Here is a 14,130-nt window from a genome sequence, read left to right as displayed (position 1 = left end):
ACCCAATTTCACATTTAAGTTCCTAATCCTAAAATCACGCTAACGTTCTTATTAATCTAATAATCAATCTCTTTCAATCTCTTTGTGATCCCTTTAATTGATGTTGTTCTGGAAGAAACTGATTTTCTGCAAGATGTTTTATATGGAGGATAGGGTTAAATATCGGCCGATCCTCGTAAAACTTGGAGAAAGGATTTGTTTTTAATTTTTAAGACTGATCTCTCGGATTCCGTTTTTATTCAAAATCGTTGAATATTTAAAAACTAAACGTAGTTGAAAACTTAGCCGGCTTAAGGTCGATTTTAAGCCGCCGACGCAGTTAATATTTGTCGGCGCAGGGCTCTGGTTGCTAATGTTTACCACGTGCGAGTACGTTTAATTTGTTTGTGTTGAAAATGCAACAAGATTTTTGTTAACACGAAATATTTAAAAAATTCACAGAAATATTAAAATAAAAGTGTAATAAAGTGTAAATAAAATGGTCAAAAAGAATAAAAAATCTGCTGCTGATGCAGTTTATGCCAAGAAGGCGGTTAAAAAGGAGAATCCATTTGCCACCGCTAATCCAGCCACCTCGAAACGTTTGAATCCTTTCGAGGTTCACATGAACAAGGAAAAATTTCAAATTTTGGGTAGAACCTGTAAACACGATCGTGGTTTGCCTGGTGTGTCCCGTGCAAAGGCTGTTAAGAGGCGTCAGGAAACACTGGGACAAGAATTTATGGATAAACATAAGACTAACAAATTTAAAGATCGTCGTATAGGCAAACATTTGAATGACGATCAATTAGATGAGCAAATAATGAATGCCCGTTTTGCGGCCGATAAATTGGAGAGATTGAAAGAAAACAAAAAATCACGTTTCAATTTAAACGATGATGAGGTATTGACACATCGAGGGCAAACATTGGAAGAAATCGAACAGTTTCGCGATGAAAGATCTGATGATGAGGCAGAAGAAGATGAAGGGCTGGATGGTATCTATTTTATAAATATTTTTTAGGAAAATTTTGTATTAAAACCTATAAAACCACTTATTACAGCGGAATTTACCGAAGCGGCCCATTTTGGTGGTGATGATGCAGCTGCCAAGGACCGCAAAAGCGCGATAGAAGAAATGATTGTTGAACAAAAACGTCGCAAGATAGAAATTGCCAAAGAAAAAGATGAACTTTTTGATTTAACCGAGAAATTAGATGCCAACTATAAGGATCTTATGGGCTTGGTGGGCAAAATGTCCAAAAATGAGTTGAAGGCAAAACCTGATCCTGATGATTATGATCGTTTGACTAAAGAATTGGTATTTGAACCTAGAGGAGTGGTTAGCGATAAATTATTATCAGAGGAAGATTTGGCAAAAAAAGAAAAAGAACGTTTGGAGAAACTGGAGCGGGAACGTATGAAACGTATGCGGGCAGAGGGAGAAGAGGATGAGGAAGAACAAAAACCTAAACATAGATCGGCGGATGATTTGGATGATGGTTATTTTGCCTATGGTGATGGAGAGGAAGAGGGTACTTTAGCATATAATATGGATGGTGAGTGAAATTTTTAATTAAATTTTCTTACAAACTTGGCCGTTTTTGACGATATGATATCCTATAGAACGTCACATAATTTTTTTTATGAAAGAAGGGAGGGGCAATTTTACTCTGGTATTTTAAATATATATGCATACATATATCAATAGAAAGAAAATAATGTCCATTTTTAGACACAGGTAAAACAGTCCCAGCAGACTTTCCAAAAATATCCTAATTTTCAAACGAAACGTTTGGAGAAAATATCTATGAAAAGTGTAGGAAATTTTTAATTTTTTTCGAAATTATTGGCAACATATTGGGTCTTATAAAAGAGGCTATTTTTTTTGATATCTATTATGAGATTTGAGTCAATTTGCTAGAAACTTGAATTTTACTCAAAAATATTGTTTAGACCTGTTACCCTCTGTAATACAAATTTTAGAAGTTGTTTCTCTTTGAAATATTTCTTGTAAAGTTAGTTTTTAAATAAATAAATGTACGTATGTTATAAATATTTTCGAAAAATTTCAGATACTGGCCAAAAAAAAAAAAAAAAAAAAAAAAAAAAAAAATCTAGGGTTTTATATAAAAAGGAAAAGTTTTTTTCAATCAGCGTAGAGGGTTTTAAAGAATTCTTTTGACAACATTACTTCAGACTAATATTGGGATATAATTAAACGTTAGAAAGGGTATAATAAAGCGAAAAAACAATTTAAAAAAATTATAATATTTAAAATCAGGTACATTGGGTGGCAAACAAGAAGATAATGAAGAAAATGGCGTTGCGGAGGAGGAGCATGGTGCTGTTGAAGAAGAGGAAAATGATGATGGAAATGACGAAGATGAAGAGGAGGATGAGGAGGAAGATGATGAAGAAGAATCAGAAGATGAAGATGATGAAGAGGATCATTTAAGTGATCTAAAAGTATCCGATTCAGAGGAGGAAAATGATGAAGAGGTACCTACGAAGGTAGCAAAAGAAAAAGTTACCAATAAACAAAAGCAACAAGAAACGAAAGTAAATATTGAAAGAACTGATCTGCCATTTACTATAGAAATGCCGAAATCATACTCAGAGTTCACTAAACTTTTAAACGAATATAAACTTCAAGATCAAGCAATCATTATAGAGCGGCTTATTAAGTGCAATCATCCAAAATTGGAAGGTGTCAATCGTGAAAAAATAGTTAAATTATTTGCTTTTCTCTTACAACTTTTAAATGAAAAATTCTCTGATGCCAGCCAGGAAGATATAAGAACACATTTTCAATTTCTTTCATCAATAATGCCTCATCTCTATGATTTGATACACTTGAATCCAGAGAGAATGTCTAATACTTTGCTCGATGTTATAAAGGAGAAATATGCTGAATTTAAAAAGAACTCTAAACAATTTCCTTCTTTAGAAGTTTTGATATACTTGAAATTGGTTTCAAATCTTTGTTCAACTTCGGATTTCAGACATCCCATTGTGACACCTTGTTACATATTTATACAGCATATTTTATCTAAAGCTCGAGTACGTAGTCGTCAGGATATAGCTATGGGTCTCTTCTTAGTAACTTTAAGTTTAGAATATGGTCAAATCTCTAAAAGATTTTTACCGGCTGCCTTTAATTATCTCCTGGGAGTTGTATTCCTTAGTATACCCAAAAGACCAATAGAAATTATTAAAATTCTACCACCCTTCCAAAGTCAAGGTCTTCTTAGTAAATTGCTGGCCATACCAGAAGATTCAAAGGATTTCTTGGATATTAAAGAGGAACCCTTAAAAGCTGAAGATTTAGTAACACAAACATTTTCGAATGATTTTAAGGTGAGATCCTTAAATCAATGTTTGAAATTAATCGAAGATGCTGTGAGTTTGGTTAATGAAAATATTGGCAGCAACTTTTTGGCCACATCCCTTTTGGACATGTTAGAAAAGTTGCCTTTAACTGCTTATCCCACTTATGTAAAAGATAATTATGAAAAAACAAAAACTGCCTTGGAATCGTTAGCCAAAAAAACTCTTACAAAATTGGTACCACCCGAAAAGAAACCCAAAGCTTTGCGTCTATTAGAGCCTCGTATAGAAACAGTGTATGATGATAAACGTCGTCCTAAACTGTCTGCCGCCAAAGAAGAAAAGGTTAAACTTATGGCGAAAATTAAGCGTGAAACTAAGGGTGCTATACGAGAAATACGTCGTGATACAGAGTTCCTGCAGAAAATGCGTATATCACAACAATTACAAAGGTATGTATTTTGGCAAATTATGTATATTAAAAATTTAATTGTATGATTTCCTTTACAGTGACAAGGAGCGTCGCGAAAAGGTTAAACGTATTTATGCCGAAGCCTCCTTACAGCAAGGCGAACTTAATGCTATGGACAGAGCCAAGAAAAAGAAGAAATTCTAAATTAAGTTTTAACACAATTAACATGTATAGCATATGTATAGATTTTTCTTATAGTAATAACGAGTTTTATTTTTATCACAAAAATAAATTAAATATTCCTAAACTAAACCACATTTTTCTCACTATTTTTCTTTGGACATTTCACGGCATCTTAGTGTAGCTGCCTCCACAGCACCAGCAACCGCTGCTCTAAAGCCAGCTTCTTCTAAATGTTTTAAAGCGGCCGCTGTAGAACCCGCCGGACTTGTTACGTTATCTTTCAGCGAACCAGGATGTTCTTTTGAGTCTCTCACCAAATGTCCTGAACCCATAACGGTTTGTGAGGCTAAACGATAGGCCATATCACGTGGTATACCCATACGCACCGCACCATCAGCTAAGGCTTCAATCATTACAAATACATAGGCCGGTCCACTGCCACTTAGAGCTGTTATGGGATCCAATAGATATTCATCGACTTCTTCACATGTACCAATGGCTTCCAACAGTTTTTGAGTATTTTGTGCATCTTCATCGGTAGCCTTAGAGCCACGTACAAATACTGAACAACCTGATTGTACGAGAGCGGGTGTATTGGGCATTACACGTATCACACGTGAGGTGGGAGAGAGGTTCTATAAAGATTTATTAAGAAAATTATTTAAAGCTTTTATAGAAGGATAGTAGTATTTTTTTAATCGGCTTAAAATCGATCGATTAATCGCTTTAAATGTTGTATTCAAAATAAATTCGAAGTGATTAAATTTTAACGAAAAAGCAGTTTAAATATAGAAAATTTTAAATAAAGATTTTTCGCCATTTTTTTTTAGCATCTAACGTATTTTTACTTTTCGAAATGCTAACTTTGCAAAAAAATCTAAATTTTTTATGGTAGAGAACAGGTCCATCCAAAATATTCCTAATTTTACGTAAAATTCAAGTTTATAGAACAATTGATATACAAAATATCGAGGGACTATATTCAATAGTCGTTATCTGTCATTTTCATGAAAATGACAGATATAAATTTCAAAAAAAAAAAAAAAAATATATTTTTTGGCAATTTTATAGCTTTTTTTAAATTTCTCTATCTTAAAAAAAGAAAAATTCTGAATGCAAAACTCTCTATCTTATCCAAAAATTGCTTCAAACTCTATCCCTTTGGATGATTTTCTGTTGCAAAACAAGTCTTCTTAATAATTTGGACATGCTGAACACAAATCCGTCAAAATATTTAAAATCGGTCTAATAGTTTTTGAGATATCGCTCATTATGATACTAATTAAATCAATTTTATTGTCGTGTTTAACCATATAACTTTGATTTTGGACCAAAACATTATAATCTGTTGCTTTTTCAACAATTTGATTTATTTTTCTCCATTAAATTGTATAAAATATAATATTTATTGATTTTAATTCAAATAAAAATTTTATATTTCCATGAAAAACTTTCTATCTGTTGGTTGAATGAATATTTTCGTAGAAAATAAGCTCTATCTGATATAAATTTGTGAATAATTTTGCAAATAATGCAAAATTTAAAATTCTTTTTATATAAGGGTTTAGTATATGGTCGTAGAAATATATTGTAGAAGAAAAAATTTAAAAATCTTCTCTAACTAGCGAAATAAACAGTTTTTTTGCTCTCCTGAAAACTTGTATTATTTTAGATAGGGACTATTGAATATAGTCCCTCGATATTAACCTATTTTATATGGCCCAATATATTTTAAATTATTTCGTAAAGGATTTCGTTAAAACACTTTCCTTGATGCGAATAATATACATAGATAATAATTTTATTTGGTATTTAAAATGGAAAATTTTCCTACTCCCATACAAACGTTCCACCAATATACAGTTTAAAGAGACACATTAGTTTTCGGTCGATATAAGATTGTGTTCTTGTTAAAGGCTCGAACAGACAGTTCGTTAATTGGCGCTGAAGTTTTTTTGTTTTTGCCAAAATGACCAGTAGACAAGATTTTTGTTATTAATTTAGTATTTAAACGCACATATTTCAAATATTTTTATTTTGAAACATTAAATTTTCCACCCATAACTTTGGCAATTAACTTTCAGTTAATTCAAATTCTAGTCACGAAAAAGATTTTGGGTTTTCTTTTATAAACTTGTTTTTATTATTTGGGGAAATTCTTGGTCAATTTAAATATTTACCGGTTTTTAATTTTAAGCAACAACACAAACATTTTCTCTAAATACATACTATCAACTGAATAAAAATGTATGTATATTTGTTTTCATGGATGTTTGCTTTTATAATCTTTAAAAATGTTGTAGATAAAAACATTTCGATTTCAACAAGCGATAACTCAATCAAAATTATTATTTTTTTTTCAATTTTAAAAGATAAACATAATATGCAATAATATAAGTATATTAAATTACCTGTTCCAATGTTTTGATTGTAACACCCATGGCTACAGAGATAAATAGCTTTTCATTACTTTTCGGTTTGACTTCGGCTAAAACTTGTGGCACAACTTGGGGTTTAACAGAAATGAATATAATATTTGACTTTTCAATGACCGGGTCATTTTTTGTTAAAGTCTCTACGCCAAGTTTCTATAAATAAAAAATTAACAGATAATTTTAATTAATTAATTATGAAATAATTGAATTAAAATAATATTAACACTTTGCACCTTAAATGATTGCAGTGATATAGAATCGGAGGGATGTACACTAGCTATAATTGACTCTGGTTTAGTTAAACCTAAATTAAAAAATCTTAGTTAAAATTTTTTTGAAATATAATAAAAATTCTATAATTACCGGCCGATATAAAACCATTAGCCATAGCCTGAGCTATTCTGCCACCACCCAAGAAACCAATTTTACCAATTTTATTCATTATTGTTATAAGTTCGTATAAAAAAGTTAATATTTTTCGAAATAAAAATATTTTTTCTTTTAAGAAAGTCACGTCTTTAATTGCAAGAAGTCAAATAAATACTAAATTCTTTAAATTTTGTCGCAGGTTGTGATAGTGTTTTTGGTGAGATCGAGTTTTTGTTTGTTTCGCTCCCATGAAAACAGAAAAATGAAAATAATTCATTTACCGATAAGCCAGTGCTTTTGTATTCTTGGTTTTCAGTAGTTTATTCCAATAATACGTAAATAAAACTAGCATATGTTTGAGTTCGAATAGCCACTACAATCTAAGATTTTCTCTTTTCAATTTCTTATCAGTTTTATAATATATATTTTTATAATAATAAACAAGTATTTGAATAGTAAAAGAAAAACATTTGTAATTGTAAATGTTTTTATTAAAGCTATAGCTATAAATACAATTTTTTCTTTAAATTACATTTTTTCGGATTTGCAGTTGCAGTTTTTAAGCTGTTTAAAGTCCAAAATATTCAGTTAGTCAGATATAAGATTTCTTTTAGCTTCTTCGGGGGTCTTTGTATAAAAATTTCCGTTAATTATTTTTGTTTTAAAAAGTAGGAGTGTCTTTAAAGAGATAATTTTTAGTTGTTGTTTAACGTTAATAACTTTTAGGTCAAATTTTATATATTTTTTGGTTTGTTATCATTATATGGAATTTAAAAAAATATTTATTTTTCTTTATTTTAATATTTCTGATCACTTTGTATTATTTAGGACTTTTAAACAAAATGAAAATCTCTTTTAAAGATTTTTTTTTTCTAAAATGTCTATATTTATAGAAATTTTTTACTTTTATAAAAAAATAAAATCTCTTATTTTTATTTTATTTATAGATTAAAATTTATTAATAGATTATAAAACCTTTTAAAGAAAAATCTAAATATTTTAAAGTTAAAAATTTGTCGGCCTATGTAATTTTCTAAAATTTATTTCTAGTTTATAAAACTTTTTAAAGAAAAAAATATTCTTATTATTCTTTGCATATCATTTTTATACTCTTCAACATATAACAATGGTAGCTAAAACCTGTTTTTATATGGAAAAAGTGTGTAGTAAACCATTGTTAACTTTAATAATCATTTTTGCACAAGGCAGAAGTCTATATACATACATACAGCTGCTGTCAGAATAATAGCACCACTTCCTTAGTGAATATATTGGTTTAAAATATTGAGAAATGTATTAAGAATGTATGAAAGAAAAAGCGGAATCATATAAATTCACATTTATTGAAAATAATTAGGTTTTTTTTTAAAGTTAAAGAAAATGCATGTCAAAATAATAGCACCACTTGTGTTCAAATGTTAAATAAAAATAGAAAATGTTTTAAAGAGTTCATAATTTGAGTAGTTTTGTGTCAAATTGAGTATAAGGATTATTATTAGCTTGTGGTTTGCATTGCCCTAGGTCCATGGGGGGCTAGCCAACCCATTTCATTAAATTCACCAAATTCTGACAACCATGCCTGTTCCACAGTGCTCCAAAAATCATAATTGTTGGTTGGTTTTATTTCAGATATCTTTTTCTTTATATCGGCATACAAATTCTCGATTGATATTAAATCGGAACTTTGGGCAGGCCTCTCAATTACAGCGGGTCAATTATCCAGAATCCAGTTTTTGACATTTCTGCGGATGTTATGTGGGCCTTTGTATTATTTCCTGACCGAAATCGGTGGAATATCATCAGATACATTCGGCAATATAATTTGCATACGGATTTTAAGATATTCCGATGCTTACATGATAGATACTATATGGGTAATGGGTGCTATATCATAGAACGGAAAGCGTTAAAATACCGTATTACTAAAACAGCCATATTTAGAGGTCTTTTTGAATATTTTTTGAGTTTGGAGGACTCCTTATATAAGATCAATAACCCTTTCTACAAAATAAAATAATTTTGGACCTGTCTGCTCAAATAGCAAATTTCCAACTGGCTAATCTAAATGGGTTTTTACATACTCTAACATTGTTTTTACATCCTTGTTTTCAAGAATAGTACTTTACTTGAGCTGTAAACGTTTCAAATGTGTTCTCATAGTCACCTGGGTATAGATTTAGTCATTTTTAGCAGATAAATCTTTTAATATTTTTTCCAGTTCCAACAAAATTGGAGCTGCTTTAATTTATCACACTATGCCTCTAATCATTTAACGAAAATTAGCGGTTTGAAGTCCAGCAATTTCGATTTAAATTTGTAAGATATGATAATTTGCAATCATTTTATTTGAACATCCTGCAATATTTCTTATCGGGATTATGTTTTCTCCCTAGAAATCATTTTTTTGATTGTTTCACGTGTTTCGCCATTGCAGTGCGCGAAATAGCCTATTATTTTAAATCAAACGCTATTATTCTTAAAAGTAGAATTTAATAATTAATAATACAAATAGCAGCTTACCTATTTTAGTGGGTTTTAATAAAATATTATGCACTATTTTGCTTTTTTGCCAAAAACAAATTTATTAGTGGTATTATTTTGATAGGTCCAAATTGGAGTACATAAGCGTTTGGACGTATTTTTTATAAATCCACTTATTCATTTCGTATTTTTTTTTACTTTTTAAGAGTATAGACTTCTAGTAATAATATTACAAAATTATGGAGAAAAATATTGACGGATAATAACGTAATCGAAAAATTAAAATCGAACTGCGAAGTGGTGCTATTATTTTGACGGTAACTGTATGTATGTAAGTTGGTCATTTCGTTGTGATTTCCAACCCAGTATACATATAGCGGAGTCAATTAAGACATGTCTGTCCATCCGTATGTGTGTCGAGAAGTTTCACACTTAAAAACAGGTAAATCGGTCCATAAATAACGCAGATATGGGCAGAAAACTGAGCCAGCCTAGACAATATTTAGAGTATTCGATACCTAGTGTATAGTGTATGTGATTTGGTCTAATTTAGTCTATAGAGTAGTTTATTGTCCAGTTTATAGACTAGTACATACTTTAGTCTAAAGAAGAGTGCTATCCACATTATAGACTACTCTATTGTCTAGTCCATAGCGGGACAATAGGGCTAATGGCTAGTTTAATGACTATGAGTCCATTTTCCCAAAAAAAAAGAGTTACGAAAGCTGTTAAGTACTATTTAATGGGATTAATTAATATTCAAGATACATAACAACTTTAAAAATTATATATTGATTAGTTAAATGACAGTTTAAGGAACTAATGAACCCCGTTTGATATTATTTTACCTCATAGTATTATTAATTGGCGTTAAATCTTCAACTTAAAACCCTCACATAAGTATTTTTTTAAACTCAATATTTATTTTTCTTCTACACTCCCAACTCTGTTATTATTATCATATTTTTGGTGTAAAAACGCCTCATCAAAAAAAAAAAAAACTGTTATCATTTACATATCGATAAAAGCAAACAGTCGATAACGCCAGAAATTTGTGACATCACTAAAAATATTGTAAAGAAAAAATGCAGAAATTTCTCAAGACTAGTGAATTTTTGTGAAAAAACAATCAAAATATTGTAAAACAAATAAAATTAATAAGAAAAACATTTAAAAACACAAAAGCACCAAATATAAAAAACCAAACAAAGAAATTGCAACAAAATTAAAACTAAACAAAAGCAAATAATCCGCAACTACTACGTATTTTAACAAAATTAATATTATTAATTGCTAAGTTATTACGCGTGAACCCAAGTACGTAAGACGAATCAGTAAAGTGGTCACATCAAAAAAAAAAATTGTTTTCGATAAAAAGGTAGTGCTGAAGAAGTTCATAACCAGGAAGTTAGTGAATTTACTTGAAAGCTAATAAATTACAATTGTGAAAAAATAATTTATAGAAGACAAGAGTTTACAAATCTGTTTGCAACACAAAAGAGGTAAGTTGGTCAAGGGGTGTTGCTCAGGGGAGCTGGACGCTCCCCTGTAAGTGAGTATCACATTAATTGTTTATATTTTAGAAGAGAATGCAACAACAACAACTAGAAAACAACAATAGAAACGAATAAAGAAAAACAAAATACAACGCGAAGGTCAGGGTAAAGTGGAAAATATGAAAATTATTATTATTTTTTATGTAGGTATTTTATATATTTTAAAATAATATTTGTTTGATTTTGTTGCTAATTGAAGATATAGACAGTTTTGTTACAGAAAAAATGATAAACATTTGTTTTTACAGCGATTTGTATTTTCATAAAATACATAATAAAGAATAATTATTACTATGTACATAGGTATATACATACAATTTATTTATCTCTATTTTTAACAGTTTTATACCTAGTTTTAATTATTTAAAAAAGACACGTGTACTTTTTGCTATTGTTTTCTTTTAGTTGGTTGCAAATTCTTAAGGTTTCCAGAAAAAAGGAATATATTTAATTTTGTTTTATTCTATTTAAATTTTAGCTGTTTAATTTCCTGTTTACTGACTACCGCTTAGTGGAGCCATGGAAGTTAAAAAAATGCCCAATTCATCTTCGGGCCGTAAACAACCGACAGCTGTTTCACGTATGAAACAGGATTATATGCGTTTAAAACGTGATCCATTGCCTTATATCACCGCAGAACCTTTACCTAATAACATTTTAGAATGGCATTATGTTGTCAAAGGTCCCGAAGATTCACCCTATTATGGTGGATATTATCATGGTACCTTATTGTTTCCCAGAGAATTTCCCTTTAAGCCGCCATCGATTTATATGCTGACACCGAATGGACGTTTCAAAACAAATACCCGTCTGTGTTTAAGTATATCAGGTGAGACTATTTATTGATATGGGGTATTATGTGTATTTTTTAGAATATTTATTCTATTTTTGTTAGAAAATTTATAAATTTTAAATTTTTTAAGAATTTTTCAATGTCCAATCCTAAAGAAGATTTTTTTTCAAAAATTTACAATGAAATTTTTTTCCAACTTTTGAAAATTTCGCAAATGTAGTTTTTTACAATTAAGTTTTTTGTCTAAAAATTTCTAATGTTCTTTTTCTGTTAAAAAAGGTTCTTTTTAGATCTTTTTAATACTCAAAAAACAGTTCTATTATTAAAAAAAATAATTCAAATTTAAATGCAATTTTATTAAATAAAATCTAAATTTCTCTATTTTAGACTTCCATCCCGATACATGGAATCCAACTTGGTGTGTTGGCACTATTCTTACTGGTTTATTAAGCTTTATGGTATGTTACGAAACTCAAATCTCTTAAATACTATAGAAATACCAAATTTAATTTTTTTTCGTTTTAGTTGGAAAGTACCGCTACATTAGGATCAATCGAAACTACAAATTATGAAAAACAGCAACTCGCCAAAAAATCGCTTGCATTTAATTTAAAAAATCCCCATTTTGTTGAATTATTTCCCGAGATATGCGAAGAGATTAACAAAAGACTTCAAACAGAAAAAGAACAAAAACTGAAAGCATTAAATGCTGCTGCAAATGGTACAATTGCCAACGGTACAAATGGTCTCAAAGCCACAGCGAATGGTGGCATTGCGGGCGTCGGCGGTGTGAGAGCCCGTTTAGCTGCAAATGGTACAACAGCAAATGTAAACGATATTAACGGTGGCATTGCGGCAGATCCGAATTCGGCAAAAAGTCTATCAAATTCTTATTTGAATTGGCAATCAAATATCATAATTATAATATGTTTCGCTATATTTGTATTAGTTGTAAATTATGTTTTCAAAAATATTAATCAGGAATAGAAGCTAATGATGTTAATGTTAAATTGTCAATATTAGCGAAGAGGGTGGGGTGTGCATAAAAAGAAATTGTTTACCTTTTTTACTTTTAAACTTGTTTTGTTTTAATTTGCTATATAGTTTGTATGTCTGTTTATTTAATATAAATTATCTTCAATTACTCTCCCTCGTCTGTTCTACTTTCAACTACATACATGCTATTTTCTTGAATTCCAAACATTTCACTCACTTTACAATGTAGAGTTTTATAAATAAATAGAAATAAAATATGGCATATTAATTAAAAACTGAATAAAATTTATATAAATTACAAAATTATCCCAGCCTATAAAAACAAAATTCTTTTATGGTGAAAACCAAACACTTCACTTATATACATATATAGTTCTACGTTAGAGTTATAATTTTTGTAAAAAATTAAATATTTAATCGTTGGGGATAGTAGGCAAAGTATATTTAAAATTTAGTAAAAAAATAAAAAAAAAGATAAATAAAAGTAATTGAAATACAACAACGCTTATTTGTGTAATATACATATTAATTAAATTTGTATTCTGTACATGACTTTAAGTAATAATTAATGAATAAAAAAATTTTAAAGCAAAATCTATGTATTTTCTCTGAATTGAACTCGAACTAACAATTAAAGTGTTGTGTTTTAAACTGCATGAATGAATGCATAAATGTACTCGCAATTTAACGACTTATTCAAACAACTATAAAATGTTTTGAGTTTGTTGTTTAGCCTTTTTTTATAATTTTACGTATTATCACAAGTTTTAAAGTCTTTTTTGCAAAAAGTCCGGTTTTTGAACTTTTCATTAGAACAAATTGTTTATATGATCCGTATCAGTAGAGATACACTGTCTATAATATATTGTAAACTATTTAAAACACTTTTATCCTGTAACGGGTGCAAACAGAATCACTCAAAATTCTCGAATAGGAACCTTAGAACTAGTGATGTCGCCATTACTTCTGGAAACAATTCTTTGGATAATTGTTGTGATTTCTAAGTACTTCAAAAGAGTTTTGAAAGAACTAGTTCTTTGACACTATGTTGGAACTAGTATCCATAGAAAGCGTACTTGTTCCAACAATTTCTTGGAAATAGTAATAGTGGTGCACAGTGGTATTAAAATGAAAACTGAGCGAAATAAGTCTGTAACTTCTAAAGGTTTAGTTCGAAGAAGCATTTCCATTTTGTTTCAATGCTTTACGATTGTGTGTTTTTGTAAGTTCGTCGCCCCTATTCTGCATTTCAATTCGAATTGAAATTTTCTCCGTTTGGCAACTTTGGTATTCTGCATTTCGATTCGACTCTCTGCCACATAAACAACAACTTACAAAAACGTAGGTACGATCGTAACGCAGAATACACACATTCGTAAAGCATTGAAACGAAATGGAATTGCTTCTTCTTTTTCTTACGATTCAGTTTTTTGTTAGAATACCTTTTTTCGATCGTTGCAACTGAAGGCGTAAACGTAATCGAAATGCAGAATAGGGGGGTTATTTATGTGGCGGAGAGTCTAATCGAAATGCAGAATACCAAAGTAGAAAATTTCAATTCGAAAAAAATTTTTGAAAATTTTCATAGAAGACTTT

At 29.8% G+C, this 14,130-nt stretch overlaps 3 protein-coding genes across 4 annotated transcripts; 2 read left to right on the top strand and 1 right to left on the bottom strand.

The window, feature by feature from the left end:
* The first annotated feature begins 335 nt into the window (after positions 1–335).
* Positions 336–4,033, top strand: LOC119612762 (nucleolar protein 14 homolog). Its single transcript, XM_037968619.1, has 4 exons — positions 336–977; positions 1,044–1,538; positions 2,264–3,761; positions 3,820–4,033. Exons 1-4 carry the CDS (start codon positions 479–481, stop codon positions 3,923–3,925), a joined length of 2,598 nt encoding a protein of 865 aa, XP_037824547.1. The 5' UTR covers positions 336–478; the 3' UTR covers positions 3,926–4,033.
* On the bottom strand, positions 3,932–6,969 carry LOC119612763 (pyrroline-5-carboxylate reductase 3). The gene is made up of 4 exons (XM_037968621.1): positions 6,703–6,969; positions 6,573–6,643; positions 6,316–6,492; positions 3,932–4,539 (listed from the first exon to the last, which is right to left on the bottom strand). The coding sequence occupies exons 1-4, from the start codon at positions 6,779–6,781 to the stop codon at positions 4,048–4,050; spliced, it is 819 nt and encodes a 272-aa protein (XP_037824549.1). The 5' UTR covers positions 6,782–6,969; the 3' UTR covers positions 3,932–4,047.
* Positions 6,970–10,218: 3,249 nt separating this feature from the next.
* On the top strand, positions 10,219–13,128 carry LOC119612764 (ubiquitin-conjugating enzyme E2 J2). Of its 2 annotated transcripts, none has more exons than XM_037968622.1 (4): positions 10,219–10,691; positions 11,224–11,574; positions 11,926–11,996; positions 12,064–13,128. In XM_037968622.1, exons 2-4 carry the CDS (start codon positions 11,265–11,267, stop codon positions 12,523–12,525), a joined length of 843 nt encoding a protein of 280 aa, XP_037824550.1. In that variant the 5' UTR covers positions 10,219–10,691; positions 11,224–11,264; the 3' UTR covers positions 12,526–13,128. The 2 variants fall into 2 exon arrangements, with proteins under 2 accessions (XP_037824550.1, XP_037824551.1); XM_037968623.1 differs by lacking the exon at positions 10,219–10,691 and adding an exon at positions 10,922–11,048.
* The last annotated feature ends 1,002 nt before the right edge of the window (positions 13,129–14,130 follow it).

The sequence above is a fragment of the Lucilia sericata genome, unplaced genomic scaffold, assembly GCF_015586225.1.
Source record: "Lucilia sericata isolate MDLA Ls3-8-SP2 unplaced genomic scaffold, ASM1558622v1 Contig001824F_arrow, whole genome shotgun sequence".
NCBI classification, from domain to species: domain Eukaryota; kingdom Metazoa; phylum Arthropoda; class Insecta; order Diptera; family Calliphoridae; genus Lucilia; species Lucilia sericata.
Note: the sequence above shows the minus strand (reverse complement) of the source record. Positions and strands in the feature narration are given on the sequence as shown.